The sequence below is a fragment of the Phycodurus eques genome, chromosome 10 (assembly GCF_024500275.1).
Source record: "Phycodurus eques isolate BA_2022a chromosome 10, UOR_Pequ_1.1, whole genome shotgun sequence".
In the NCBI taxonomy this organism is placed as follows: Eukaryota; Metazoa; Chordata; class Actinopteri; order Syngnathiformes; family Syngnathidae; genus Phycodurus; species Phycodurus eques.
The window spans coordinates 17,291,131-17,318,831 of NC_084534.1; the positions used below are offsets into that span (position 1 = coordinate 17,291,131).

The 27,701-nt window shown below is 40.3% G+C and overlaps 2 protein-coding genes across 8 annotated transcripts; both read left to right on the top strand.

Annotated features, from left to right (window-relative positions):
- The first annotated feature begins 22 nt into the window (after positions 1-22).
- thumpd3 (THUMP domain containing 3) lies at positions 23-14,608 on the top strand. Of its 7 annotated transcripts, none has more exons than XM_061688229.1 (12): positions 23-120; positions 712-785; positions 1,344-1,578; positions 1,660-1,737; positions 3,019-3,453; positions 5,401-5,531; positions 6,107-6,176; positions 6,272-6,387; positions 7,383-7,487; positions 7,572-7,695; positions 9,607-9,795; positions 14,590-14,604. In XM_061688229.1, the coding sequence occupies exons 3-11, from the start codon at positions 1,348-1,350 to the stop codon at positions 9,793-9,795; spliced, it is 1,479 nt and encodes a 492-aa protein (XP_061544213.1). In that variant the 5' UTR covers positions 23-120; positions 712-785; positions 1,344-1,347; the 3' UTR covers positions 14,590-14,604. The 7 variants fall into 7 exon arrangements, 5 of the variants coding, with proteins under 5 accessions (XP_061544213.1, XP_061544212.1, XP_061544214.1 ...); XM_061688228.1 differs by lacking the exon at positions 14,590-14,604 and adding an exon at positions 11,073-11,152; XR_009769335.1 differs by lacking the exons at positions 7,383-7,487; positions 7,572-7,695 and adding an exon at positions 11,073-11,279 and having other exon boundaries at positions 14,590-14,608.
- A 76-nt stretch (positions 14,609-14,684) lies between these two features.
- LOC133408884 (prostacyclin synthase-like) lies at positions 14,685-27,542 on the top strand. Its single transcript, XM_061688234.1, has 10 exons — positions 14,685-14,819; positions 14,990-15,113; positions 17,190-17,365; positions 18,781-18,924; positions 20,069-20,196; positions 22,096-22,277; positions 24,742-24,895; positions 25,603-25,784; positions 26,985-27,136; positions 27,235-27,542. The coding sequence occupies exons 1-10, from the start codon at positions 14,752-14,754 to the stop codon at positions 27,380-27,382; spliced, it is 1,458 nt and encodes a 485-aa protein (XP_061544218.1). The 5' UTR covers positions 14,685-14,751; the 3' UTR covers positions 27,383-27,542.
- Positions 27,543-27,701: the final 159 nt, after the last annotated feature.

Genomic DNA, 27,701 nt, shown 5'->3' on the forward strand with positions numbered 1-27,701 from the left:
TCTAGTTGGTGCTACTAATCGCAACGCGCAAACATGTCTCCTCGTGTATGACTGCGTCTGGTTGGCAAGTTAGCCAGCAGCACGCGTGAAAGATTGTTTTCACCATTGACGACTCAGCCGGTAAATTTATTGCACTGGCACGATTATTGGTGAAGCCAGCGCTTTGTGCCAAAGAGCCGGCGTCCTGATTTACTCGTGACAACTTCCTTTAATCCGGAAGCTAGCATTAGCTAGCTAATGCTACTTCTTGTTGAAATGAGAACTGCACCACAGTGCAGTACTGCCATTGTATTATTTTTGCTACCGTCAAGTAGAGTTATTGATCCGAACTGAAAATGTGTTCTGACAGTCTTCTATAACGAAACGCATATATTTTAGATTATAATAATAATAGCAGCTTATATATAATTGGTACATGTGTGAAATTTCAGATATTAATTGATTTACATTTCAACAGATCTTTCAAAGACGATTTCAGTGATGTGTCATTTTATATTAATATTAAGAAAGTTATTAATCTGTGAAACCGGTAAAAATGCATCTATTTCTGGCCATAATACGAGACAATGGGGCTCCATATTTTCGGTGTGACCTTTTTGTAAAATCTGAGTTAACTTCAAACTGTACCCTATTTACGAAAAGGTTGTTATCATCGTGTGACGTAAGTGGGTTGCGGCTCCTGCGTGACTATGGGCTTTGTGTTTCACACAGCTGAAAAGTGCATCGGCTACTGTGGCTCTCCTTTCCCACATCCAAAGGCATTTGAAGGAGTTGGTATACTACAGGTGCAGTAAATTTATTAATTATTAAATTGATCAAAAACTATTTTGATAATTGAATAATCGTATCGAGACATCAACTTAAAATTGTCCAAATCTTCGGAATTTCAGCCTCTCAGCAGTAGATCTACTCGGATATCTGTAGCCCTCCATGAGACAGACTGACTATCTGTGTTTAATGATAATAAGACATTTGCAAATATCTGCTTTTACTTTGTAAAACAAAAATGTTTGCCTATTTTCTGACATGTTACAGGCCAATCCAGTAACTGAATCATAACCGATTTATGTTTGTGTATTTTATGCAATGTCAGTTTAAAATAATGTCATGTTTTTGATTGAAGGGATATAAATTGAAAAAAAAGATTAACCGATTATAAAGTGTACTGTAAAACATCATAGATGCTTGGGTAAAAACACGAAATAGCAGGGCCATACTGTATCACTGAGTCAAAAACTTGACTAATAGGAAAGTAGTAATTAGCATTTTTACAGGATTGGGAAGTGACGACATCCTGGAATTTCCGGTGCATTTGAATGATCATAATTTTCCACCTTCATTAGCCTCATGTCTCGTGACAGGAAACCTACGGACATGTCCTCCCCAGAAGATGGGACTGTCGAGCAGGCCCACACTGGGCTCGAGACCATCATCAGTGTCACCATTGGGGCGACTGTACCTACAGGGTTCGAACACACAGCTGCAGAGGAGGTCCACGAGAAGATCGGTGTAGAAGCATGCATAAGTAAAGACCGCGGTCGTATTTACTTCACCATTACTACTGATAAGCTCTTCCAGGTGAGATAGAAGCTTGATGGGAAAATTCTGCCGTTTGTACAAGGCCTCTGACAGCTAACTGTGAATCAACTGTACCCATAGGTTCACCTGCTGAGGTCTGTGGACAACCTGTTTGTGGTTGTTGATGAATATGATCAGTACCAATTTAAGGAATCTAAGGTAAATAATGTATACCTTGTCTTGGTGGAATCAGGCAATTTTATCGGTGCATGCAAGTGATCATGCAAGCCCTCGTCTGCTGGCTGGGCTACTAGTGAGTCTGGCTTTTGCCAGTTTTTTTGTTTATGTGCAACTTACTGTTAAAATGTTCCATCCGTTTTCTGAGCCGCTTATCCTCACATGTCGCGGGAGTGCTGGAGCCTATCCCAGCTAACTTCGGGCAGGAGGCGGGGTACACCCTGAAACAGTTCCCAGCCAATCGCAGGGCACATATAAACAAACAACCATTTGCACTCACATTCACACCTACGGGCAATTTAGAGTCTTGAATTAACATACCATGCATGTTTTTGGGATGTGGGAGGAAACCGGCGTACCCGGAGAAAACCCACGCAGGCACGGAGAGAACATGCAAACTCCACACAGGCGGGACTGGGATTTGAACCCCGGTCCTCAGAACTGTGAGGCAGATGCGCTAACCAGTCGGTACCGTGCCGCCCTGATAAAATGTGCGTAAATAAAATTTATTATTTAAGTTGGTTTATTTTTTTTCGAAGGATATTGCTGTTCTTTTCAAATTATCTTTAATACAGCATTACAATATTTTAAGAAAAAACATTTTGACTCATTTAACACACCTGCACCTCTTCAGATTTTATTTTGGAACCGATCCATTATTTGCTAAAAAAAAATGTAATACAAAATGCCAATTTGCAGATTTTATACTCTTACTGAAACACCCTAAGATGCCCCAAGATGGTGCCAAAGCTTCGTCTCATTGAAAAATAGTGCTGTAGCAAATTGGTGCAAAGGCACGATGTTGGAGAGGGGAGCAGCTTATATTAGTCCAGCCAAAACAGGATCCAAAAATAAACAAAATTTAAGTATGACCAGTGAACAAGCATGAGTCCAATATAAAGAGGGTCCCTTTCTTACTTCATATTACATAACATCCATTTCTGCCATTTGCTAAAAAGTCTTATAATATGTCATTATTTCCATTGTGTATATACAGTGGAGTCACCCCCGCCCCCCTCATTTTTACTTAATGGCTGTTTTGTCCCCGCTTATTCAAGAATTTTGGGGGTTTAAAAAAAATCCCTCGTCCCTATTCCCCGCGAATAGCAGGCGTCCACTGTACTGTATTTCTCTTACACAATTTAATTTTGTGGAAAATTCCATGTACAGTCTTTCAAATGTCATTACTCCCTTGGATCCAGACATTTTTAATTTACCCTTTTATTTTGGATTGCCGTTAAGCTCTGCATATGTTTTATCCAGGAGGAGACATTGGCAGAGCTGCAGCAGCTTGCCTCCAAGCTTCCGTGGACTAACGCCTTGGAGGTGTGGAAACTAAACCGCACTTTCAAAAAGAGAAAAGGCCAACGTAAAGGAGCCAGTGGCGCCAGAGTTAAGCCCAGCAGTGAGGTCGGAAAGGCAACTCCGGCTGACGGCAAGTCGAAGGCGCAAGCTGAGGAGCCGCCTATTGCTGATGACCCAAACAAGACCGAGGAGTCACGTGACACTGAGACGAGCACGCAGGGTTCTGAGGAAGCAGAACCCGACGTCACCCCTAAAATAATCAAGTTCCGTGTGACCTGCAACCGGGCCGGTGACAAGCACAGCTTTTCCTCCAATGAGGCAGCAAGAGATTTTGGCGGAGCGGTGCAGGAGTTCTTCCAGTGGAAAGCAGACATGACAAAGTTTGACATTGAGGTAAGATTGTAGTAGCCAAGAAAAGCACTGCCTGGTCAAATAATTTAGACTGCTTAGTTGAAGTAGTGAAGTAGGAAAGCATATATTTTCCCTCAAGATAAGCAGTTTGCATGATGTGGCAAGAAAAGACCAAGTTCATCTGGATGTGTTGACTTGACCTTTGCGGCTGATGACACTTGTATTATCTTACATGTATAAACAATCACCAGTTCACAGTACTAAATATTAGGCTTTACACGATCAGGATTTTTGGGGCCGATCTCCGTTTAAAAAACCGATCCGATCACAAGATGGAGCAATGTGTCCATTTACATGACTTGTTCATTTATTGTATATACTTGTATACTGAGTACTGTATCCATCCATCCATCCATTTTCTATACCGCTTATCCTCACTAGGGCTGCAGGCGTGCTGGAGCCCATCCCAGCTCAAAATGATTCTCTAGCATTTTAGACAAAAGTTAAAACATCAATGACCTCTAGGGGGCATTCAAGGATTGGCCACTGAAATAAGTTTAGGTAAGAGCAACATTACAACATGACAGAAATAATTGGTGGTAATTTACTGCAATTAAATTACTTTATTGCAATAAATACCGTTAATGACATGCTTACTCTAACTTTCTCAATGTCCCAGCTATATGGACGTGTGTTGTCCAGAGTTTGCGTCCATTTGGCCCTACCCCCGATCAGCATAAAATGCTAATTATCGGCCGATACCGATCACACCGATCAGATCGGCGTAAAGTCTACTAGATAGCTTGTCTAATTGTCTTGATCTAATACAGGTTTTCCCCGAACCTTTATTGAACAAAGGCGCATATTTTACAATCTCACAGCACAACGGCCAACAAATCTCACAAAATGTATACTTAATGACACATTCACAGGTTAATTGTACCTTCTGCCATCTAGTGGAAGAGAATTTCATTGTTATGCCTGTCACGATAGGTCACTGACATAGATAGATGAACGAAGATACATTTGTTGTGTAAATATAATAATTTTTGGTTATGAATTGTTTGCACGAAACGTTGAAAATATATATTAATAATACTATAAATACTTGGTTACTACTTCGTGGATTTTGTCTGTTGTGGGCGTGGTCCGGAATCTAATCCCTGCCATAAACAAAGGTTTACTGTAATTAATTAAAGAAAGAGGGGGCAAAAAAAAGAGCAACACATGGCAACACACATTATGACTTATAACTCTTAAACATTTCAGAGTTGACCTGAAAACAACACATTGCTATACACATCGTTCTCATGAGGGTCGCAGGTGGACTGGACTTGCTCTCTGCTGACAAGAGGCGGGGTACATCCCGGACTGGTTGCCAGAGGCAATTGCAGGGCATATATCAACAAACAACCATTCACATTCACACCTACAGTAGATGCAGATAGTATTCACAAGACTTCACTCAAAATAACAATATAAATGATAACGAGTTATGGCGTAGTGTAGATTTTTTTTTATATTGTACTAAGATATATGTCGTTATGTCATACAGCTCTAATTTGTATTAATCAAAGCCTCCCCCCCCCCCCAACAAACGTTTGGCACGCGGCAGTTTAGCAAATAACTATTTTTATTATTTTTTTTAATCCCATGTGGGTATCTGGGTTGTGAAGGAACCTAAAGTAGGGCAGAACTGATATGTTTTCTGGGCCATCAAATTGAATTGCACCGTATCATTTGGAGAAGTGTTGAAAATGTTTTGGTTACCTTATTTAGTCATATGAGACGAGCAAGATTTTAGAAAAACCTCTCCGTGTGATGCAAAGTAATTGCCCTCCACTGCAAACTGCAACCACAATAATGAATTAATGTGTGTCAATCAAAACTGAGCATTCGGCAGAATTTTTGATACAGCTTCTTTGTTGAATATCAGTACATTGTGCAAGGGTATTTGATTGACTATTGATCGAACACACCCTTCTATAGGTCTTATTGAATATACACAATACTGAGGTGGTGATTGGCATCGCACTCACCGAAGAGAGTCTTCACAGAAGAAACATCAGCCACTTTGGACCCACCACACTGCGCTCCACCTTATGCTATGGCATGCTCAGGTACAGATATCACTATTTAGATAAGCTAGGTCTCTAGTGCTGTATGAGTCCATATTAAATGTTTTCCTGTCGTTTTAACTTGAGTTCGATAGTATTTAGCTCCAAATGTAATTGGTTTCATAACTATGGTTCATAAGGTGAAAAAAAAAAACAATTACATTTTTTTTGGTAAGATGTAAAGGAAGAATAAAAAACAATGAAAGCAGTATGAATGAAATGATGCAATTTTACTCCAAGCAGTTCATCTTTGTGCCACAAGATGGTGGAAGTTAGCTTTGTGCTCGCTGCCAGCTCCTGCTATGATTGGATGAACCATTATGTTGCTGTTTATTTTATAAAAGGGCGAGCTTATCTATAATTATCTCATGTTTAATATACAGTATAAGGTGTGAACTATAACATGTACAGCTCATGTACATGAGTGTATCTAGGGTCATTGAAGTCTTTCATGTTTGTAAGTTTTCAAACAGGCAGATGCATGACAGTGAATATAGAGTGGTGCTTGAATTGACTTATAAATTGCCTAAAGGCATCGCTTTTGTTGTTTGTATTCATACCTGATTGTGTGTTGACAGGTTGTGTAAACCTCAGCCATCCGATATTATACTTGATCCAATGTGTGGAACTGGAGCAATACCTTTGGAGGTAAGAAAACATTTCAAAGCCCTCTTCACAGAGCTGACAGCTTTCTCTTAATGTCTTCCATGTCATCTGAACTTTGTGTATGTGTGCGTCCCCAGGGGGCCTTAGAGTTTCCTGCGTCCTTTTACATTTGTGGAGACAACAATGACATGGCCGTAAACCGCACGGTCAACAACGTGTGTCACATTCAGAAAAGGAAGGCAGACAAGGGCGGGTGAGCATCATTCACATCTATTTAAACCAGATCTATGGATGGATGGCAGTACAGTCTACCCCTGTCCCTAACAGGAATAATGGTAAACTGCATCCATTCATCCAGTTTCTATATAGAACTTGTCCTCTATAGGGTCACGGGTGAGCTGGAGCATCCCAGCTGAATTAAGGCGAGATGTGAGCTACATCCTGGAGTAGTTGCCAGTCATTCTCAGGACACAGCAAGACAAACAACCATTCACTAAACATTCACATTTATGGGCAATTTGGACCCTTCAATGAACCTAACATGCATGTTTTTGGAAATTGGGAGAAATAATTCCCATGCAAGCACAGGGACAACACACAAACTCCACAAAGGAAAGCTTGAGCTGAGATTTGAACCCAGATCCTCTCGACTGTGAGGCAGACGTGCTAACAACTAGGTCACCGGGTTGCCTAACTTCATACAGTAAAACGTATTTCCTCATGTTGTACGTAGGCATGTTTACACAACTGCAAGATATGATGATGATAATTAATACATGTTACTATTGCTATTAATAAAATCATACCCTCTGACATTGTCAATCAAGACAACGTTAGAACTCTTTAATCTTTAGAGATGTTGTGAAAATGCACCTTTTGTTTATTGAATTAAATTTTCAAGCTTGGCTGCCACAAATCAGAGGACATGTTCAGTGGGAAAAGGAAGCCTGTAAACATGTCGGACTCTGTAGTTAATGAGCCTGCGAATGACCGGTGTGTGAAATACCTTTTTAAATTCTTGATGCTACGTTTCAAGGTTAGATGAAGTGGACTCACATTTCATTTCCTCTCCGTCAGTTGTTGCACAGTAAATGTTTACTCATTTATAGTATAAAGTAAAACATTCACTTTGATTATCTATATTTGAGTAAATAAGTCATTGCCCACAGCTTGTAAGCTTGAAACTTGATTTTGAAAGTGTTTGACTGTTGTTTGACATACTTAATGAACTGCCTGTTTTTAAAACAGTGCACCTGGGCTGCCCATTGACACTGTTCGCTGGGATTTGGCCAGTTTACCCATGAGGTCCAGCTCAGTTGATATCATCATCACTGACATGCCCTTTGGAAAGAGGTACCAAATCAAGACCATGTTTTAAAGCTAGTAAATGGCAAAGCTTAAGTATGTACAAGGTTCTTGAGATGTTTAATTTTGAAGGATGGGATCCAGAAAGAAGAACTGGGACCTTTACCCGTCCTGCCTGAGAGAAATGGCACGTGTGTGCAGGCCGGCGTCTGGGAAGGCTGTGCTCTTGACACAGGACAAGAAATGCTTTTCCAAGGTATTGTCCTCGTCATGGAGAGTTTGTCACTGATGACAGAGAGGCTGTGGGTTTCTTCTCGCATATGTGACGTCCCATAAAGGAAGTGACCGATGTGTGAGTCAGAACGCCACTCAGGTGGCAAAAGGAAACAGAGATGACCTCTTGCGGGAAATTCCACAGCAGTGGGAGCTCGCGGCATAGATTGCGGCACATCCATCTGTCTCTGCCACAAGCACACCTGAACAGTCTGCTCAAGGGGATTGCAGCCTCTTCTGGGGCGCCGCTCACACCTCGGGTGGTGTTGATGCAGATTTAATTCACTTCCAAAACATAAATCATTTACGCTACATTGCTGCCACACAAGATGCTGTGTCATTGACTATTTATATGGAACTAAAGATGTATCTGATGTGGATTCGAGGCTATCTGCTCACTCTGATTCATGTATCGTCACTAGACAGCTGGAAAACTGAGTATTCTTGCAAGCGCTGGATGTGCTGCCAAGTTATGGCTATCAAATATACATTACAATGGAACAGCTGAGCTTGAGTAATGCCTGTTTCTGGATGCTGGTCAACCTCCAATTTGTTCCGACTTCAGTAATGACAATGAAAATAATTTCATTAATAATAATATAATAATAATTACACTAACACATTAAACTTTATAAGCAATGTTGTGACTTCCAACTTGTCCCATCAGAGGTGGCCACAGCGAGTTACTCTTAGGATTTGTTTGGCGCGGTTTTTACACCAGAAGCCCTTCCTGATGGAACCCATCTCTCTCTCTCTCTCTCTCTCTCGCTCTCTCTCGCTCTCTCTCTCTCTCTCTCTCTCCCCCCCCCCCCCCCCCCCCCACACACACACATACATAATATATATATGTTTTTAACTCAGGGCTTGGGATCAAAGGAGAAAACCAATGTAATTGCAGGGGGAAAAAAACATGCAAACTCTATCAAGGAAGCTATTTAATGCTAAATAAATGATATGAAAAATTAACATGTTGTTCCTGCTAACAGGTGAGTTGTCACTTCACAAAGTATAAGACTTAATGTGAGACTTATCAACTGAAGTGTGTGAGTGATGTTCTGGAGCAGTGATTCCCTAAATATGGTACCACTAGTGGTGCACAAAACGATCGCTACCTAAGTTCAGTTATATTTAACTTTTAAGTAACAGTATAATAAATTTGCATACATTTATTTGGGGACAACTTGTATTTAATTTTTATGTGCTATACATTTTAATTGAATCATTAAGTACAGTTTCGTTCCCCCTATATTTTTAAGTGCAGCGTTAATGCTCAAACTGCATAATGTTACAGTCGCTTTCAATAATATTCAATATACCTTTTAGGACTAAAACCTTTTTTGGGTGAACACTTAGGCCTACTATGATTTTGTATTTTAATGTTGGTCATGACTGTGATACTTAAAGAGCAAAGTATTATTTAGGTGATACTTGTTGAAAACACGTTAATGAAGCACTGACCTAGAGAGACTATGTAAGAAATTAAAGGTCTACTATGTAGATGTTCCCAATTAAAATAGTCCATAGCCATGAACAAATATTTTTTTATTTAGTGACAGAAGATGACATAATGTCCCATTAAACTGGCACAAAGGCATATTTTTCAAGAAAATTCCCATCAAATTACATTTTGTGCAACTTGGGACATTGGACGGTAGAGGTTCCACTTTAAAATGTTTCCCTTGTTTTATGGACTTCAAGTATGCAATTAAGACAAATTAAGTTTGGACATTAGATTTTCTTACTTCAGTTTTGATACCATATCTTCAAAATGAAGTCCTTTATTGCTGGCATTTCTCACTGCTCTGTAAATACTCCCTCATTCTTACCAGCTGTATTTGTCTGATAGTGTTTTATACTTGAGTTTTGCACTCATGGAGATTTATGTGCTCTGCAGGCTCTGTCCAGAATGGGGGGACTGTGGAGGAAGCAGCACACTGTTTGGGTCAATGTTGGTGGTTTACACGCCGGTGTGTTCCTGCTCAGGCGGACCGGCGCCGTGTTTGGCCAAACTCCCGAAGATTTCTATGAATCACGAGGGACAGCGTGTACACAAGAAGATCAGGACGACAGCCAGCGCTCTTAGGTTGCAGTTTTACTTTTGCACCATCCCATGTATATTGGATCAACATAACTTATATTTTGTTAGCTGATTTTAACTTTTTTTTTTTTTTTTTTTTTTTTAATTCACTTTTCATGTCAAGTGGCCACGTCTCATTTGGCTAAACAGCCAAACAAAAAGAAAACCCTTGATTTTCACCCTTTTGCTAACTTCACTTCTAATACAAGAGCAAACCGTAACAAATTTGTTCTCATTATGTGCAGCTGTACGTAATGAAGTGGGTCACAAGTGCCCATCTATTGTTGGGCACCGAGTTAAGCTGATTTCATGACACTTACTGAAACAGTAGTTATTGCAGGCTTTTTTGTCGAGCAATACAAGTAAAAAAGAAAGCTGCTGTCTTGGGAAGAGTAAGTTTTACATTACCAGTACTTGGTTTATCATTCAATAGCACTAAAAAGTGTGTCCAAACTTTTGACTGTTACTGTATGTTCAGTGTGATACAGTAAATGATTAAACTTATTTGAATGAGGACGTCGAATGAAAAACTCACTGTGCCATTGTTCGACTGTAGTGCAAATGAAGATTTGCATGTAGTAATGTTCAGGCACTTCTAATGGTGTACAACCCTCCCAAAGCAACAAAACTAACTCTATAGTATATTTTCTTGCTGTTACATTAGCTTCCTGTAAGAGATGATTTCTAGGATCTAAAAGGATCCAGTGTTGTTTATAAGGAGTACTGTATATGCTGTTTAAACGTAACCTCGGGGTCACATTCGATCAGGCCATGCTTTTTAACACAGAACTCTTAACCAGTTCCTGCTTTTTCCAACCTGAAAATATTTCTGAACTTGATTTGTTGTTATTGCTATTTATTTTAATTTTATTTTAGGTTATCTCATTCTGAACTAGAAAAGCTCTTGTCACCCTGTTGTCTCCTGACGTCTTGACAGTTGGAATTCTCTCTCCACCTATTTCAACAACACTTCATTAGACCGTTGCCAATTAGGCCAGAATGTCGCCACTCGGCTTTTGTCTTTCACTGGGTCTTTGCTAATTATAGGATCCAGTACAAAATTTTTATTCACTTAAAGAACCTTCAATCATCAGGCTTCTCACTACTTGGTGGAGCTTGCCATTTTGTTGTACTATTGGGTCACTGTTGTCTGTTTACCACCTTTTAGACTGACAATTTAATCTATACAATATAGAAAGCCAACCATTCACACTCACATTCACACCTAAGGACAATTTGGAGTCCTTAATAAAACAAACATGCATGTTTTTGGAATGTGGCAGGAAGCTGGTGTACCTGAAGAAAACCCACACAACCATGGGGATAACCTGCAAAAGCTGAAGCTGAGATTTAAACCTCGAACCTCAGAACTGTGCAGCAGACATGCTTAACCACCAGGGCCATTACAGTCTGTTGCTCACAAACAGTGGAATGCACTTCCTTTTGAACAGAGCTGCCTCTCCTGTGGATTTTGTATTTTTTATTTAAAGGTAGCTAAAAACAACGAACACACACATTTCACTTGTAGTAATTTTTCAGCATCAACAAGAAATTCTGATTTTTCTGACGTGCAAGTGGAAAGAAATGCTCTCAACACTTTTTGTGACAGTTGAATGATACATCTTGGTCATAGGTGGTACAAGGTTACTGTTTGACAGTGCGGTTTGAGTTCAGTGCAAAGCAATCTACAGTTATGGAAAGAAATTATTGGACCACCTTTGTTTCTTCAATCTCTTGTTCATTTTAACGCCTGGTACCAATAAAAGTATAATACACGAAGAATGCAATGAACATGACAAAAATGCAGCGGATTCCATAATACTTTGTCCTATTTGACATGGTTAAATTTAATTGTATTTGCAGTGATTTTAATATCAATAAAACAATGGAAAATGGCTAGATATCAGCCCTAGCTTTAGTTGTTCTAGGCTTTTAAAAAAAAAAAAAAAAACCTGAAGAAACAAGGGCGGTCAAATATTCTTTCCCATGATTGTAGAGCTGCTACACTTGATATAAAAAGTCTACACACCCCTATTAAAATGCCAGGTTTCTGTCCTACATAAAAATGACAAAGATAAATCATTTCAAAACGTTTTACACCTTTAATGAGACCTATAATCTATACAACCCGCAAGCACCCACATTGCACTGTCTCTCATGGGTTGCAGAAAAACAGTCTCTGATCATAGGTGGTACAAGGTTACTGTTTAATGACCAGCAGCCACGCCGCCAGGACAGTTTTCCCTCCTCTGAAATTCAGCGGGACAATGTGCTTCTGTGGCTGCCGAAGGGTTCACCATAAGCGGCCACAGTAGCACGACGCACACCGGCACCCTTGGATGATTGTATATTTTCCATCCTTATCCTCGCCCCATAACATGCATGGGCTCGTAACTTGGAGGCTGACTGCTACTTCAATTGCTGTCAGGCTGGCAAGGGGCCACGGAGCGGTGGATATCGTCCGGTTCGCCGCTGCTTCAAAACGCAACGTGTGGGGCCAGACGGCAGAGACACTGTAGCCCAAATAACAAAACACATTACACTTCAGGGAATATGTGTTGTAGGCATAGTTTGAAGGCCAATTGCACGCTACATTGGTAGTAATGGGTCAAGTTATAATGAATGAGGAGCGCCCACTTCACGGAGGAAGCTGTTGCTGTTCAAAAAAAAAAAAAAAAAACATTGCTGCATGCTTGAAATTTGCTGAAGAGCACTTGGATGTTCCACAGCATTACTGGCAAAATATTCTGTGGACAGACGCGCCCAAAGTTGAATTGCTTGGGAGGAACACACAATGCCATGTGTGGAGGAAAAATGGCACAGCACACCAACCTTATCCCAACTGTGAAGTTGTGGGAGCATCATGGTATGGGTGTGCTTTTCTCCCTTGGGGCCTGGACAGTTTGCTATCGACAATGTAAAATTTAATTCATAAGTTTATCAATATATTTTGCAGAAGAACTCGAGGCCATCTGTCCAACAGTTGAAGCTCAAAAGAGGATGGGTGTTTAAACACGACAATGATCCAAAACACAGAAGCAAATCAACAACAGAATAGCGTCAGAAGATGAAAATACATGTTCTGGAGTGGCCCAGTCAAAGTCCTGACCTTAACCCGATAGAGATGCTGTGGCATGACCTCAAGAGACCTAGTCACACAGGACATCCCAGGAAATTTCCTCAACTGTAACAGTTTTGTAAAGAGGAATGGTCCAAAATTCATCCTGATCGTCGTGCACCGTAATGTTTTGGGTCAGTATGGTGAAGAGAAAAATTCACATCCACGGCAATGCTGGGTATCTCAGAAATGCTCGTCGTTTTTTCACATTGAACAAAGAAGGTCCGGTGATACAAGGTCTGCTTGGTCACAGCATGAACCGTGGTAACAACCACACTTCACCTCACGTTACGGGTGAGTTATCTTGTCCGGAGAAAGGGAGGAGTGGTAGCAAAACATATCTGTCTCAAAACTATGTTGTACATAAACTGGTGGGAACCTAAGGCAGCAACTTGTACAAAAGCGTCACCCGATGACGTTACTTGTCAGCCACACACACAAATACAATGCATTTCCCACGCATTTGTTCCAGCATGTCTGATCTTCAACTACAGGAAATATTTGGTTGAGTTTATTGCAGCAAGGGAGGGTGAAAGAGTTATCAAATCCAAAGGTTCACTTTTTCCTTCTGTGCTGTAAATGTTTACATTATGCACTCTAACAAATATGAAAAGGTTTGGTAATAATTAAGCAGGCTGTGTATTCTTGTGATTTAGATGATCAGACCACATTTTATGACCAATTTATGCAAAAAAATGTAAGAAATTCCAAAGGGTTCACATACTTTTTTCCGGCCAGTGTAAGCACAGCAGTGTCAGTCATTGTGGCGGGACATCCTTAGGTAGATGAGTAGGGATTGGGTCTAGCAGGCACGCAGAAGAGTTTGAAGAGGAAGAGGGGCTTCGGGGGAGAGGAAACCGTAGAGCTCTGAAAGGATAATTGGACAAGAACTGCTCATGTATGCATTTGTCATTTTCTCTTCCTTAAAGGTTACCGAGCTTGAGGAAATTGATGGCGGGAGGTGATTCATTTTCTCACTGATAGTGACAATTTGATTGATTTAAAAAAGTCATGAAATCATATCCGCTTAGAGTAATAGGAATGTTATTTTCAGATATGTACATACATGAGTATTTATTTTTGTGATGACTCCTATTAATGGCGATGGCGTGAGGATGGGAGTCTATTACTTTAAGCAAAATGAAGACTATAATTTGACTGTATTTCTGAAACAAGTCGTTCAAAAGGAAATGCATGCATTTGCGTCATCCAACGTTGCCACTGCAAATGCATGCGTTTCTACACCGCAAAAACTGGGTTTGAAAAAAAAAGAAATAAGTACCCTAATCATTTCAAGCACACCTAAGCGAATAGAACAGGACATTTGGAAGGAAAGTTAAGTGTTTTAGCTTTTGAGTCACTTTTCAAAAGTTGCTAAAACTGGTTTTAGCAAAAGACAGGGCCAAATGTAAACTGTATTACTTAATTTAAGCAAAAATTATCTGCCAGTAGAACGTGAAAATTGACTATAAAAGTTGTACAGAGGGAAAATGCGTGCGTTTGTTTTCGGCTCAAAGTTTCCAATGTCATTTTAATACCACCTACTTACATGTGTTGCTAAGAAATCGCAAACATCGTTGTTAGGGTGATCTGAAAAGTTGCTAACGCAACAAAAGCGCAAAATGGGCATCAATGAATGTGCCTCCTCTTTATTTCACATGACTTCACCCCGCGTGACTCAGTCCAAGTCGCTGGAACGCAACCGTGACGCTTGACGACGAGGCCACGCCGGCACGCTTTTTTTTCTGTCTTTTTCCCCCCCCTCCTCGGAAGTGCCTTTTAAAGCAAGTGACATCCGCGCCGCTGAGCACACGCGCTCGACGACGAGAAGGTCAACACGCGAGATGATCTGGACTGTCTTCCTACTGGTCCAAGTGGTGTTGCTCTTCTTCCTCCTTACGCAGAGATCCAGGTTGGTTTATATCTACATGTAAAGACCTATCTCGTTTTTATTTATTTATTTGTTATTTGTATTTTATTTTTTTAATTTTTATTATTATTGTTTTTTTTTTTTTTTTTTTTTTTTTTTTTTACACACCTTAATTCTGTTTGCATCGCTCTGGTATGGATTATGTGCTTCAGGTCCGAGAGTGATCCACCTCTCGACAAAGGCGCTATCCCGTGGCTGGGCCATGCAATTGAATTCGGGAAAGATGCAGCCAAGTTCTTGAATCGAATGAAGCAGAAGCATGGCGACATCTTTACAGTGAGTACAACATAGTCCCGTTATAGGAATCCGCAAATATTTGACACTTCCAACGTATCGGCTTGTAAACTTGTACAATCGCTTTACAACCATTTAAAAAGGGCAACAAAATGAGAAAGAAGATTGTGAAGAAAACACCAAATGTCTCAGCACTTTAGTCTCAAATCAACACAAATAATAAAGGGGGGAAATGGAATAGAATATGAATAGAATCCATCAAATTAGAAGGAAAAAATAGCGACGTATATTTTGGAATGAATGGAGCAATATGATGATAATTGAGTACAACAAAAGACTCCCGTTTAATTACATGACTGCTGTAATACATTTATTGTAGGATGATAATGACATATACACTTCCTCCAACCCAGGTTCCATGTTCCAACTTAAAAAACAGAATCATGTTCTTTTCACTTTTAAGGAACTGGTTGCTTGTCGTATATTGTACTAATATATTTGCAGAATACACTATACATCTACAGTACATACACGTCCGTAACACAATAGTGAAATTCAACACAAGTGCTGTATCATATCGTCTGCTTTTGCAGATAATCATGTGCAGTTTTTGATTAACACTGTCATAATCTATAGATTTAGTGTTATGCTTATTATTGTGGTTGTAAATGCAGCAGTGTACAACAGCATTGCTTCATAAAGAAAGCCATGTCTAATATTGTTCTTACATCAATTAGCTTTGTACATAGTGTGTCCAAAACAGACATAAAGGATATTACAAGAATGTATACATGACAGAGTCTTTGAGAAATAAAAGTGTGCTTAAGTAACAATAAAGTAGTAATCCAGATACAACAGTGGTGTGCTTAATGATATATTTAAAAAATGAGTAGCAAAAACAAAATGCTTATAATGCTCAAATGCAGTGGTTCTCAACTGTTGTCAGAGGGACCTGCATTTTCCAAATGTCGCATTATCATGACCCAATGTTCTAGATTATACAGTTCAGAAAAATAAAGAAAATGTATTGTTTAACAATAGCCTTTTATTCTGTTTTTAAACACAGCTTGAGGCTTTCAGATCACTTTTTAAGAGACTGAGGATGAAGATTACAACTGCATGCGCAAAAATGAATATGATAAAATTCAACATCAGAATTACACAAAATACAGCCACAAAACTCCACTTACTGTATATCTTGCCAGTGAGCTCTTCTTTTTAGGAAAGTCCCTTACCAAATATGTCCCATGTGGGAAGGAACCCGGTTTAGTTACCTCATATGAATTAATACACAGTTACTTCCAAAGTAAGTGTGGAAAAAAAGAAAACTAAAAATTAAAACGTCCAACCTGGGATCCACATTATTTCACTGTATAGGGAGTCCTCCGTTTACAACAATTTTCTGCTTCTACAGCAGCGATGTAACATGTATTTGTACGTAAGTCGTAACTCGCCGTAGTCTATCACTCACCTACAGAAATGGAGTAGTAAAGTCATGGTGACAATAAATATATGTATAAAAGACACATATAGGCCATAAATACATCTGAAAAATTACCTTGGGAAGTTTGTGCGTGAGTTTCTGGGTGTGGGCTGTGGCCCACAGCAGCTACTGTGTGTGTGCGCTAACTAAGTTTCTGTTTGACTGTTGGACCTGTATTCAATAAAAATAAAAAGGTTCAGACTCTGAAATGTACTTAAAGTACAAAAGCTGTCAATTACAGTAAATGCAATGGCCACTATTTATATTGTGCTCATTCTGAGAAGAATAAAACATTCACTGTTGCTTTACCTCTCTATTTACTGTCTCTTCTTTTTTTTTTTTTTCTTTTTTTTTTTTACGTCATATCATCATCCATGGAAGTTACAAAAAGTAACAACCTATTTAAAAATAAGAACTAGAAAGTACAGCTATGTGTTTTCAAATGTAGTGAGTACAAGTAAAAGGTCATACGAAAGCAAAGTACTCCAGATATCTGAGAAATCTGCAAATACTTTGCTTCCCACCGCTGATAGCGGCATGATGTCCCAATACTTTTGCCCTAGTAGTGTACTTGCGAATGAGATGGTAGCTCCAACATTTGCATCTCAAGTAAGAAATAATTGCTCTGTGTCCAGGTGCGTGTCGTCGGGCGCTATGTGACCGTGCTGCTGGATCCTCACTCGTACGACTGTGTGATCAACGACAGCGACTCGCTGGACTTTCAGCGTTACGCGGCTGTGCTCATGGAGAGGATCTTCGAGCTGCGCCTGCCGCATCATCAACCCGCTCGCACGAAAGCGCTGATGAAACAGTACGTCCTTGCCTCTTACACCTCCTCCGCCCGAGGGCCTGAGGTCATGTCATGTTTTTATTTTCATTTCCATTTCTAATCATCTTGTTTCTTAAAAACACTCCTACTTCCCCATTTAAATGCATCTATTTTTAGAGCCTCTTCTTTTGATATTGCTCACGTTGAATACACCTGAATTAGAGTGAACACCAGTTCATTGCCGGGGGATACATTAGTCACCCACCCCACGAAAGGTGAAAATATACCATTTTTTAGACCATTTAAAAACTTTTTTTTAAATGGTCTAAAAAATACCCCTTATCAAATGCTTGTGCAAAAATATGCTCTTTGAAATCTTCCTTAGCACCTGTTCTCAAGCTCTCACTCACACAATTTTCCAAGAGGAAAAGCGTGCTTGATTCTAGCTTTTCGACATTCCCAGTTGGAGTTTACTGTAGAAGTTACACATAAAACAAAACAAAAAAGCACCAAAATATTCAACCATATTCAAATGGTTGTCTAAGGAAATATTCAAATGATTGTCTAAGGAAATCTGCTCGCTTAATGCTAACCTATAACGCAAAACGCCATAGACGAACTAATGGAAATTAGCATTGATATTACTGGAATTGATTGATTGAAAGCTTTATTTGAACATATAAACAGAAAATATAGCTTTACAATAAAATAAAAGGATAGAAAGTAGCAATAAATGTCATCTTTTGACACTGTTTACGTGTTCAAAAAGGAATAGGAAAAAGTAAAAAAAAACATCTAGTCCTACCCCTTGTTCTCTATAGAGTTTTGAATTATAATATCATATTAATACAACAATGGGTTAATCATATACAATACTACTGCTACTTTAACACACACAGAGCAACAACACATACAAACAGAACATAAAACAATATGCAGGCATATATTCTCCCTGTGCTGTTGGAGCTCAGTTGAGGACCTGTCCTGCCTCTTCTTCTTGCTCCTAATGATGCTGATCTCTTCCAATAGACCTCAGTGCTGCCTTGCAATCTTGTGGCATAATGTGGTAGTACACTGAAGTTAGGCAACTCTAAATTCACTAGGCCGGCATACTGTAAAAACCTATTAAAAATATGACCGCTGAAAAAAGGTGCGATATACTGGGCGACGCGAAAGGCGAACCGCGATGTAGTTTGGGAAACTGTACACTAATTCAATACTTTTAAATGAACTTTTTCAGGAGTGGTGCTTTTCTGTGATTCTACAATCATGGAAAAGGCACCGAATAAACCCCCATCTTACATTAGCTGGGAGTAAATGTAGGTAGGGCAAAGTCAATAGGTTGAGCCATATTATTGTGACACAGAGTAATTCCACCTTTTCACAACACCATCAATCAGGAGGCTCTCGCTCTTGCTCAGTAGTTAACCTGCCTTTGCCCCCTCCCACCTCCGCAGGCACTTCCAGGGAATGAATTTGGCCACCCTAAATGGCACCATGAGCGGACACTTGGAGGCCTTGCTGAAAGCTGAGATGCCTCTAAACCAGAAATACTGGAAACAGACAGAACTCTTCCACTTCTCGTACGGCCTTCTCTTCAAGTAAGTAAACGTCTTCACCCTCCCACGGGCATACTCCTGCACACGCCTTGCTATAACAAAAGATGATTGATTACCAGAAATGATTATTTGCTAAACGAAAGATGATTGCCTCCATGTTGATAAGAAGGGGGAAGCCCTGAATTCCTTGTAAACGGAAAATGAATGTGTTGTCATTTTGACACAACCCTGCCAAATGTAGTATGAAATGAGGCTTCAAAAATGTTCCTCTCTTCCGCCGACTTCCTTGTGTCGTGTGCACACTTCAATGGCCAACAACGAGGTGCTCTAAAGTAGTCACACCAGCGTCAACCCTCAGCCACACACTGGCTGTCAAGTCTGCTTGTTTATTTTATTTTTTTTCACTCTGCACTCCTCCTCGTGTTTCCTCCTTTCCCACCGTGATGTTTGCGCACTCACGGCCGACAGCGAGGTGCTCTAAAGCGGCCACTTCAGTTTCCGGGTGTAGGCATAACTAGCTATCCATCTATCCATTTTCTGAGCCGCTTATCCTCACAAGGGTCGCGGGCGTGCTGGAACCTGTCCCAGCTATCGTCGGGCAGGAGGCGTGGTCCGCCCTGAGCTGGTTGCCAGCCAATCTCAGGGCACATCTGCACTCACATTCACACCTACGGGCAATTTAGAGGGCCTAAGGCCCTCAAGTTTTTTTATAGTGGGGGAGGGTTAACTCATATCGCTATAGATGAGTATGCCATAGTTGTCAGTCTTTCTCTCAGATAATTATCTTCAAACATGTATTATGGTGTTTAGAAACAAATCTCTGAATTCACTTTACGTGGTCTTTAAGATAGCACTGCAGCTTACATACCAGCCAGGCCTGTGTTGCTTTGTTTGTAAACAGTCCAAGATAAACTTAGGATGACCCCACTCTTTAGCGGACTTGTTCCATGACTTCTTTCCGCTCGCCCGCATTAAAACTGTGCTTTCATGATAAAAGAACACGTGAAAAGGCAAACATGAGGCAGGTGACGTCAGGCCACGAAGCATTTGCAACGTGTTCAGATGTGCAAGCGCTGGGAGACCCCTTTGTGTGTGTAGCTCATTGTGTGTCCGAATGGAAAAATGCTTGAAGGTTAATCACATCATCTGTTTGAGATTCTGCATGTCCCCACTCTTTTATGTGCAGGGCGGGTTACCTGACGCTCTTCGGAGGGGAACGAAATAACAACAGTGCCGATCCTTCGAGCGTCTATGACGAATACCGCAAGTTTGACGACCTCCTTACCAAGCTGGCACGAAGCACGTTGAAGCCAGGTAACTACTCAATACAGCACCTAATGGGAGGTGCCATCCGCTCCACTTCATGCCATGACTCATCGGGTGCTCTTACTCATCTTTTACCTCCACTCTGCTGCCTTGACATCTTAACTGCACTTGTTGTGTGGTTCCCATAGCCACTTTCTCTGATTGTTATACTGTACTGTACAGTAGTTGCCAATTTACACTCAGCAGACACAACATTAAGTTCACTTGCACAATTGAATGAAATCAAATCAAGAAATATGTCCTGATAATAACACACTTTACAATAACACAGGGGGAAATTATTAGATACAGTGATGCCTTGAGGTCCGAGTTTAATTTGTTCTGTGACCACGCTCATAATCTCAAATCATCCTTCCTCATTGAAATGAATGGAAATGACAATAATCTGTTCCAGCCTCTCAAAAGAACCCAACAAACATTTTTTCAACATTGTTTAATAAGAAAATAGCATGTACTTTGTCAAAACATACAGTAATGTCATAATTAAATAGAATGTAACCGGACATTGTGTTGCTCCCGCTGATGTGTGCGCCTTGGCCACCTGGGGGTTGTATAATACAGCACAAAGAAACACACCCAAAGAAGAAATTGCAGTAAATTAGTCAGCTGCAGGCGGCACGATGAACCACTGGTTAGAGCATCTGCCTCACAGTTCTGAGGACCGGGGTTCAAATCCCGGCCCCGCCTGTGTGGAGTTTGCCTGTTCTCCCCGTGCCTGCGTGGGTTTTCTCCGGGCACTCCGGTTTCCTCCCACATCCCAAAAACATGCATGGTGGGTTGATTGAAAAGACTCTATATTGCCCGTAGGTGTGAATGTGAGTGTGAATGTTTGTTTGTTTATATGTGCCCTGCGATTGGCTGGCAACCAGTTCTGGGTGTACCCGGCCTCCTGCCCGATGACAGCTGGGATAGGCTCCAGCGCTCTCGCGACCCTTGTGAGCACATTTTGTTTGTTGGATGTTTTATAAGTTCGGTGATTTGTGACAAAATGCTATCTTTTGAACCACGGCTTCTGGCTGTGAGAACACTACAGAATGTAACGAAAACAAAAGGGCATGTCAAAAAATTTTGTGGGTTACGAAAGAGAGAAGATTTCAAGATGCTTCTTGTTTCCTTTTTTGCTGTACTCACTGGCAAGTCTTCAAACGCTGTCCTGGTGCTTTGATGTCATATTGTTTATGAAGCTCACCCAGCTACTGATGCTGTGCACAACACCAACAAGCCCTTATGAAACACACACACACAAAAGAAAAGCACATGAAAGCACATTGAGGATCAATGCAATCAATAGTAGGAGGTATTACCCATGCAAAGAGTAGTAACAACTACCGGTAGTTCATATGCACAGGTGCATCCCAATAAATTTTAATATTATGGAAAGCTTTTTTTTTTTTTAGTCGTTCAATTAAAAAGTAGTATATATATTTCACGATTTTTTTTTTATCTTTAAGTTTGATGATTATGAGCTTACATATTTACAAAACCCTCAAACCTCAAGTAATTTGAATATTACGTATACATTTTTTAACATGATTTTCAAATATAATTTATGGTAGGAATTGGCCTTCACATTTTCCTATGTGATGAATGAACCTGTTTTACTTTTTGAATTCAACTCCTGAAATAAATTAACTTTTATATTCCAATTTATCTGGATCCACCTGTATATGTGCGGGGGAGCCTTAATATATGGAGGTACGTAAATATGTTGTAGTATTATTGCGCAGTTGTAATATTATTACACAGATGTACTACGCGTTACTGTCATATCTTTCCTCACCCCTTTACCTCTGCTGACGTCTCTCCTTTTGTTTGGCTTTTGAAGCGCTGTCGTTCAAACTCATAATGTGTTGCTGTGACTCAAGATTTTATTTTTTTTTTAAACAGAAGAGAGGAGGACAGCCCAGAGTGCTCGTCACAGGTTGTGGGAACTTTTGGCCCCTGCAGGTCAGCCGGAGGACTCGGGGTCAAACGCGTGGATTCACGCCTATAGGCGACTTCTGCAGCAGCAGGGAGCGGATGAGGAGACGCAGAGGCGGGCGGTACTCCTGCAACTTTGGGCCACTCAGGTGAGCATGAGGTCTGCAGGCAGCTGTTGTGTGTTTGTGCCAAGGAAGCATTCAAAGCCTGATGGAGATTAAACAAAATTGTGTGCTCTACCAGACGAACTTGACTGAATTTGAACTGCAGTACTCCCCTCTTGCCACATGAGGGTACTGTTCAGTTTCTACCTTTAATGCAGAGGTGGTAAAAGTACTTCCTCAGTACTTAGATAGATAGATAGATATTTTATATTTATAAATTGGGTTTTCACAGCTGCAATCTTCCCACATATACACGAATATAAGAGCAACCAACCAAGTGGGGGAAAAAAAGAATAAAAGAGCAGCATTCAACTGGAATTTAGGAAAATTGAAATCTCATCTAAGCAGGAAGAAAAAAGAGGCAGGCAGGTGCTGCCTTTTGGTCAGAGGTGCAGTAAGTCATAAATATTGTCCAGTTTTGCTACATGTTGTTTTTTTTAAACCACAAACATCAAAATGTAACAAGCCTATTTTGACAAAGTAAAGGGTACCAGTGTAAAGTACAGATCTGTTTTCAAATAAAAGGAGTAAAAGTACAAAGTCGTCCGAAATGTAAATACTCAGTAAAGTACACTGATGATAAAAGTATTTCCTTTGATCGTGCGCTTCGGTTGCACATGTTTAAAATGTAGTAAAGTGATGTAATTTTCCCCTCTTCTCCTCGAAAAATATTAGGATAATATACATTAGTTTCCACACTTTAATAATGTGCGACTGATGTACATGTTCAAATTAAGTCAATTCAAAGGAATTTTTTTTAGTGTACAGATACCTGAAAAATCGATCGTACACCTTAAGTACACCTAGGGATTTGTACCTTATGTCCCACCACTGCTTTTATATACAGAAATGATTTTAGCGGTCACCGATGGTGTAGTGGTGCACTCGCCTGACTTTGGTGCGGGCAACGTGGGTTCAGTTCCCACTCAGTGACGGTGTGAATGTGAGTGCGAACGGGTGTCCGTGTCTATATGTGCCCTGCGACCGACTGGCGACCAGTACAGGGTGTAGTCCGCTTTACGCCCGAGGTCAGCTGGGATAGGCTCTGGCGCCCTGCGACCCGAACCAGTGTAAGCGATGTTGAAAATGGAAGGATGGATTTAGAATGGGATGATTGTAGCACTTCTCCTGAGGTAGACAAACAAATGTCAATTTGAGTATCACACCCCGAATTATTAACAACAACACATTTTTTGTTGTTGTTTGAATTCAAATTTGACACAAAAATATAATCGGGCTTGAGCACGATGTGTGCCGCGCTGAGTAAAAACTCTACGCACATTCATTTAACTCCAGTCTGACTCATTCCATCTTGCCTCCAAGCCCTGCTGGAGGCCCTCTTTGTATTCCACGTGTTGATCAGATGTCAACTTCCCCCTACAGGCAGCTTACTCATTATTTTGTTCCGCACTCGTCGCCTTCGTTTTATTTCCAACTTTTGAATCGCAACTTTGAAGTGACGCTGAGTCACACTTATGATTTGACAATAATACATGATAAATATGATCTGTGAAAACATTTGACGTCTCCGGCCCCATCTTGTTCCTCTAATTTGATATCCAAGAAACCACCGCACTTGAGGAAAAACAACCAATCAAAGATAGAACGATGATGTATGAGGTGGCAATCATTTGTCGCGCACTCGCGGGCACGCCCACACGGCCTTGCAAAAAAATACAACTTTATACTGATAACATTTAGTGTTGAAGAAACACTCCAGTATGAATAAGGTGCTTTTCTGGGGTAACAAGTTACTGTGCAAGTAGCAAGTCATAATGACTAAAAAATGTGACAAAAAGAGTTTTTTTTTGTTTGTTTTTTTAAATTGCAAGCAACCCCTTTTCTGTTGGAGATTCATGAAACTATATTATACAGGGTATTCCAAAAATATGATATGAATATCTGTGTCTGTGGCAAACAAAATTAAATAAATAGACTTCATGTTAATAAATAAGATTGATCAAAATTCTAACTTCATATCAAACCAATATAGATTTTATAATTGATTTCACAAATCTTTTCAAATGTTTATTATGTGCAACACACATTTATCTTTTTTCCTTTCTCTTTGAATTTTTGGTGGCTTTTCCAAATCCAGTTTTCCAGTTGGCACCCTGTATTTTCATCATGTCATCATCACCTCACTGTACGGTTTTGTCCAAATGGATGCAGACAGCTGCTAGACAATCTCAGGCTTCAATTGAGTTTACTGGTTTACTGAAAACATTTCTGCACTTTCCAAAACTTGCACTTGAGACTATTCAGAGACAAAGGACAATCTGTTTTTTAGTGGACTGTTTTGATTTAAGATTATTATTATTTTCCCCCCCCCCCCCCACATTGTCCTCCTATTTGCCTTTGCCATACAAACACCTGTGCTGTTGCTGCGCAACAGCGGAGTGAGACAAAAAGAACGGCATGGTCACTGTTCCCTTTTGTTTGCTCGCAGGGTAACGTCGGCCCTGCCGCCTTTTGGCTTTTGGGTTTCTTGTTGACAAATCCTGAAGCGCTGACTGCCGTGAGGAGCGAGTTCAAGCAGATTTCCCAGATGGAAACATCAGGCGCTTCCCTCCTCCACTCTCATGGGAACACTCCGATCTTCGGTAGGTGAAAGGCTCCATCCGACTGTGTTTACTGACGGACATCTGAAGTTTAGATTTCCTCTTTACCAGTGGATTTCAAACTGGGCCATAGCTTGGGGGTCATCAAAATAATTTTCCCAAAATTATATTGAATCATTTTTTATTTATTTTTTAAAGTGCATACCCACATATGGAAACAGCGCGCCAATAAAGCAAACACAGTAAACCAATTGGTCCTCTCTACCTTGGCTTTGGGCCAATCCAGTATATTAGCAACCTACTTTTGTTGTACCGACTGAGCCACAGCCGTATACACAGGAAGTCAGCTATCCCGTTTTCTGAGTTTGGTCATATGACAGTACATATGGCGGATTCAAAGATTTGATGTGATATGATAGCGCTGACATCGATGCATGAATAAAGTTAGGATTTTTTTGTTGCAATGTAACAAAAACAGTTGTATTTTTTTTTAATTCACTTGTTAATATACGACTTCCTTCCCTCTTTAAACTTTGATGTTATTTTATGTTTTTATCTTGGAAAATATGACTTACTCTCAGACGATTACAACTTTATATCCTAACAAACTATGTTGTTGTTTTTGTCAACTTTACAACTTTTTCCTTTGAAAGAAAAATGACTTTCTTCTCACAACATTACAACTTTATTGTCTAAAATATGTGAATATGTTACAGTAACATGACAACTTTTTCACAACAATTCTCCAGACAGTGCCTTGGAGGAGACACTCCGACTCACTGCTGCCCCCTTCATCACCAGAGAGGTAGTGCAGGAGAAGACCATTCAAATGGCGAATGGTCATGAGTACTATCTGCGAAAAGGAGACCGGGTGTGCTTGTTCCCCTTCACCAGCCCTCAAATGGACCCTGAGATTTACCCAGAGCCGCAGGTGAGCGCTCCTGTTGCTTCTGCGAATGTATCCACTCCATCCAAAACTTTGTTGACAACAGTGTACAGCTATTCAGACCTGCCGCGAATAGTGGAAAAAGCGCGTGGGATTGACATCCCCTTTGAAAATGTTCATGGTATCCTATATTAATAGTTTAAATAAACTAAGTATGCCACAAACTATAATACTAAAACCTTTTTCAGTTCATTTACAAAAACAAAAAAATGCAAATGAAGTGCACAAGTACGTGCATATGCAGCAAAGACTAATGTTCACTTAAAAAAAATAAAAATAAAAAAACTCTTCCCCGAAATACAAAGTTTGTCTGTCTGTCAAGATTTATCTGTAGGTTTCACTCAGATTAATGAACAGGCAGATGCTTCACTTTATTTGCAGACTGGTACCATCAGACACCTTGTGCAGTCATCAAACAATGTGAAAACTAAGTACAAAGGAACACAACATCAGTTCCAAGATCAGGAGAAAATACAGTCAATCATACAAAAATCCTTGCCAAGGGAGCTAAACTAAACTTCAAGACTTCAGCTCCGTTTCGTCTTTCTGTGGCTTTTGTCTGTCATGGACATTGTCTTGAGATTCAGGAAATGTTTCTTTGTGTCCTGAAGCTCCTCTTAAAGTCTCAAAGACAACTACATTTTTCTTGACACCCTAAGAGCCCGATTCCATGTAACATCACCTTAAAAGAGGGTTGCTAAATCATTTACAGTATCTTCTTTTCCTTTGGCTTGTCCCTTTAGCATATTTCCTTGAGACCAACTCCCATTTAGACAGGGCTTTGGCGCCATCCTAAAACTAAATAGAAAAAGCACAAAAACTGCAAGTGAGTTTTTCAGCCAATAACAGAGGATAAGCTAAAGAAAACCAGTTGGTGAATTTGCAAAGAATGAACCGCGAATAGGCTGTATTCTCTTTGTAGCAGTTGAGAGTATATTTAGTATGTGCATTAGTTTGGGAGAGGTGGGATGAACTCCAAACACACAAATCTGTCGTCCCCCCCCCCCCCAATAAGAGGTCAGTTGCGTGCCGCTGAGGGATTAGCTTCACAGTGAAACAAAATCACCGCTAATTGGCGTGGGAAGGACATCTCAAGGTCACTTTCAAACTTATACTGACGCGCACGTTGAAGGGGATTTGTGTCAACAAATCCGACACGTTACGACTCCCAAAATGTGTTTGCAGAAGTTCCAGTTTGACCGCTTCCTGAATAAAGATGGCTCGGCTAAAAGGGACTTTTACAAAGGAGGCAGAAGGCTGAAATATTACACCATGCCGTGGGGCGCGGGGACCAATGGCTGTGTGGGAAAGCAGTTTGCCATCAATACCATCAGACAGTGAGTGTCCTGGACACATCAAGCACATCAAGACCTCCCATTACAGTATTCGAGTCTAGAACCCATTATTTTAATTTTTGTCCCCCTCTCCTATTCAGGTTTGTGTACTTGGTGTTGGATATGGATTTGGAATTATGTGACATAAACGCTCAGATGCCGGAGATAGACACCAGCCGTTATGGATTTGGGATGCTACAACCAAAGGGAAACTTGTTGGTGCGCATTAAAGCCAGGAACATGCATTAGGGCTTTACAGTCTAAATGCATATTTATTTGTACATGTCAGCATAAATGTGCTAGATACAGCATAATGTGTTAAAAAAGCTTTTTCACCTTTCCTATTTTACCTATTTATATTGTGATGTTTTATAGTTTTTTAAAAATGAAATAAATGAAATGTAAAGTATTTTGTTTCGTCTTTTATTGGGTTGGTTTTGTAAGGACAGCGATTTTTTTGATTCAGATCCCAGCCAAGCACTTTAATTTGCAAATTGGACTGATAGTTCTACTTCTCTATGTCTATGCCAGTGACAGGCAGAACAATTAGTTGCTCATCCACTACCAC